At 39.8% G+C, this 4176-nt stretch overlaps 1 protein-coding gene across 2 annotated transcripts in view; it reads left to right on the top strand.

Moving 5' to 3' along the window:
- Nucleotides 1–4176, top strand: part of LOC107750543 (tubby protein homolog) — a 117420-nt gene that overhangs the window by 93016 nt on the left and 20228 nt on the right. For both annotated transcript variants that reach the window (XM_016565977.1, XM_016565978.1), the window contains exon 3: nt 1241–1403. In XM_016565977.1, coding sequence (XP_016421463.1) covers nt 1241–1403 — 163 coding nt within the window. The remainder of the gene's footprint in view (nt 1–1240; nt 1404–4176) is intronic.

Below are 4176 nucleotides of genomic sequence, written 5' to 3'. Positions count from 1 at the left end.
CCGACTGGACCCGATCGGCACATATTCCACAGCAAATTGCTATTAACAAGTCGATAAGCAAGTTGTGAAAATTAAACTTTTTGTCTTACCTAATGTAAGAAGCAAACTTTAAACTCGTGATTTCAAATTATGCTGCGCTTCATGCTTTTGCCCACTGTCATATTCATGTCATTTTCACTGTGCTGTATGTAAATTTGTGTTACCTTAGCTTTATTTGAAAAAATGTGATTCCGAATGCACACAAACTTCCCAGAATACTGAGTGCCCTGTTGGTTACAGTGTTTACTTCTTTTTTAATTATATTTTTATTAAATATTTGTTTATTTGTGAAAAATACTTTGTCATTTAAAGTATAAGCATGTTTATTTTACACATTTATTTTTTAGTCCATTTTCAAATTATTTCAAATTTCTTAAATATTAAATAAAATTATATTGGCTTTATATCGGCCATCGGCCACCCTGCTTTCCAAGATATCGGCATTGGCTGTCAAAAAACCAATATCGGTCGACCACTAGTTTTCAGAACATGCTGCAGATGCTTTTCACATCCATGCACAGCAGTATCCTTCTGTGGTTAAGTTTTTGATATTGAAAGATTTGCATTATTTATATAGAAACATTACAAAGGAAAAATGCATCCCAGAGGTTAAAACATGCAGTGCATCTTGTCCTCATCTCTAGCTTTGTTTTTTTTGCACATAAACTCTTCAGAAGATTAAAATAAGCTGTGGCAGATGCACAGAAATACAGAAGCAGTGCCATGTACAATGAAGAACATTCAATAATAAAAATACTTGCTGTGATACTGCAGTAATTTTTGCAGCTTTTTGTTATGCCTTGGAGATGCTTTTTTTTTGGCAAGATGTGATTTAAAATCACATAACTACTAGAGGCAGTTCTCTCAGAAATAAATATATTTTGTGCCAGTTATTTGTTCCCACATTTTATTTGAGTATTTCTTTCATGTCAGACATATGTATGCATAAAGAAAAAACAGATGACGTTATGTGTAGTCATTGATTGATATTCTCTTCATACATCATACTGTATCCATGCATGTGATAAATTTGTTATTCTGTTGCAGTTATCGAACATTATTGTTGTTTAATTATATATTTCATAGAGTACCATAATACAAGTACTGTAAATCTCAAATCTGCTTTGAAATACTGTGCTGTAATGTACACTGACTGCACACTAAAGATCACATGCATGTGCCTGTTAATGTGTGTTTGTAGCGAGCTTTATTGGAACAGAAGCAGAAAAAGAAACGTCAGGAGCCCCTGATGGTGCAGTCTAATCTGGACGGGCGGTCTCGAGTGCGCAGGACCCGGCAGTCGGAGGAACAGGCTCCCCTTGTGGAGAGCTACCTCAGCGGCAACAGCAGCATCATCTACCACGGTACAAAATACAGTTCAAAGCCACATAGCAAAAAAACTCTCTCCTAATATTTCAAATAACCATAATTCCACAGAGACTCAAGGGTCACGTTCACTCTCGAGGGCATGAGACGTTATTCCAAGCTGTCATTATGCTGACATGCCAATATCGACCCAAGCTGCTCAAACAGAGAGGCTCACAAAGGCCGGTGATTGAAAATGGAAATGCTTGTTTGCTGATTGTTCGGCAAACAATGCTGCCATTCTTCGCACTGCCAGCGGTACTGGCTTGAGTTACTCTATTGATCTCTGTCCCAGACTGCTCAGTGTTAGATAAACCCTTCCTACAATGTCAATGCAGACTTCAATCATCTATATTAAAACATTTGCCAGTGTCAGGGGTCTTTCCTCTGAACTATGAGAAGCCTTATCTTTGTGAGCTAACATTATTTTTAGCTGTTAATGCTGCATTGTACACAACGAATTAGCATAATAACACAGGCAATCACATTTTTAATATGTGTGATATAGATCTACATTATAGTTATGTACCTTGTTAGTTTAAAGCCCTTTGCACCAGTCTTATTTTAGTATGTTTATATAATACTATTGCAGAGTTTATTCATATTTTGAATTAGCTTTTAATTCTAATATTTTATATGATCAGTTTTAGTTGATGTTTTGTCATTTTTATGAGTTTTTTAAATATTTTTGTTTAGCTTGAATTATTTAAGTTTTAGTAATTTTAATACTTTATGGATTGCAACTTAAACTTTTGTTTTATTTCAGTTGTCAAGGCTTTTTATTTCAGCTTTATTTTAATGACTGAAAACCATTTTTAATCGTTTTAGTTTTAGTTAACAGTAACAGCACAGCTGTGCTGTAAGCAGTCTTTGAATGCTTATTATGACATTGCTTACCGATGCCTTTGACGAAGTTCTGATTGTGTCAGAAGTTTAGAGTCACATTCCTGATCCTACATCTAGTGAAGAATCAGTAGGAGTTTTTCCTTAGTTTTTTACAAACTGAGGGACATCTTACATTTTTTCAGTTTTCACAATGCCACACATTCTGTCAATAGAGTTTAACTGGTACTGAAACCAGAACATTCCCATAAATCATCATTCAGTTGATGCTGATGATTTGACACCTGTGCTGTGGGACTGTTATTTTCCTCACAGGCTTGTGTCGTGTTATGAAAGAGAGGAATGTCTGTTGGTACTAGCAGTATACAGTATTATGAATAATTTACCCTGTTTCCCTCAGTGTTGTGCTGTCTCATCAACGAGAGCACGTTTGGCGCTCATCCAGCATGAGCTGCAGTGAATTGTAATTGTAGTTGATTATGCCGTGCATGTTATTTCCTTCTTTGTACATTTGTATTTGTCAGCCCTATTGGATGATATGAAGTGGCATATATACTGTACCTCAAGGTGCATTTGCACAGAATATTTAGCTGCACAAAAGGCACATAAATGCACTAAATGCATTTGCACACAAAAAAAAGAATTGCAGAAGCAATGTTATTGCATAAAATTATAATTGAATGAGATGAAATTATAAAAAACCCTGAAATTATAATTAAATTGATTAAAATGTCATAATTGTAAATTCTGTCTCACTTGTTAAGCTTTGATAATAATTAGGCCCTATAGTTGAAATGACAACGTCAACGTTTGAGGGTTCCCTTTCGAGGGAACTTCGAACTGCGTCCTCTAGGGGTCGCTATGGGGAACGCCTTCAGCGTGACTGGTGTCTGAAGCATACATCTAAAAATGACAATAACATTGGCCGGCGACAGCCTATGACGTCATTACCCTGCGCAATCACAGTATAAAATGAGCCTGAGTCATGCTCGGGAGCCATGGTTGGTTTGACCCACCTGCTAAGTCAGGACCTCCTGCTGTTGACCGATTACAGTGATGGTTTCACTCTCATCTTTGGCTTGGACACGCAGCCTGGGCTTCTGAGGAAGCCTCCCAGCATCAGGTCCCCAGTATAAAGCTGCAACCTCAGGACCTGCGGGTCCTTCTCGTGGGCTAGTACTCTTCTGAGTACATGCTTTGCGACATGCTCCCTATCCTCTGGCCAGGTGCGAACTACACATTTCTCACCCTGAGGGGTCTCCCGAGATTTGAATCGTTCCTTAACCTTCATGCACGTTCTCTGAGCTAGAGCTCCTCTCGCTGAGGCATTGAGGAGCTCAACGCTCCATAGACGGTCGGGCCCGTGGGTACTCACTGTCACACTGCCCTTATGGTTGAACCAGTAATCACCCCTCTGCTGAGTGGGCTGGAATACACTTCATTCCCTGAGGTAAGAGGGATTTGTGTTTCTGTGGAAACCCCTGTTTTGTGCTTCTGCTCTGAGGAGCAGTAAGCTCTATATGCATGAATGGTTATTGGGTCCCGCTATTTCTTCAGATTCTATCGGGTCTGGTTATAGGGGACCCACGCTCTCTAACGAGATAGAGAGCATGAGACCGTGCCCAGCTGCACCAGGGGACTGTCTCTTACTGGGCCCTGCTGGGTTACCCCTTCTAATCTAGTGCCCCCTTCTGGTCGAGCTGAGAAGTGCTCCCCTCTCTGTGAGGGTTAGCAATGAGTCGCTCCCAGTATGTGCTGTAAGGGCTCGCCTCAGCTTGAGAGCTGAAAGCACTGCTCCCGAAGGACCCCATTTGCAACGAACTAAGTGTTAGGCCCGTCTCTGTCGCCTCCTTGGTCAGTTGCCTTTATGTTGGGACCCTGTTGTTCCCTTAGAAATGTGTGATCCCCTTCTAGCAGGATCCCATTTCT

The sequence above is a fragment of the Sinocyclocheilus rhinocerous genome, unplaced genomic scaffold (assembly GCF_001515625.1).
Source record: "Sinocyclocheilus rhinocerous isolate Xijiao unplaced genomic scaffold, SAMN03320098_v1.1 scaffold19, whole genome shotgun sequence".
In the NCBI taxonomy this organism is placed as follows: Eukaryota; Metazoa; Chordata; class Actinopteri; order Cypriniformes; family Cyprinidae; genus Sinocyclocheilus; species Sinocyclocheilus rhinocerous.
Note: the sequence above shows the minus strand (reverse complement) of the source record. Positions and strands in the feature narration are given on the sequence as shown.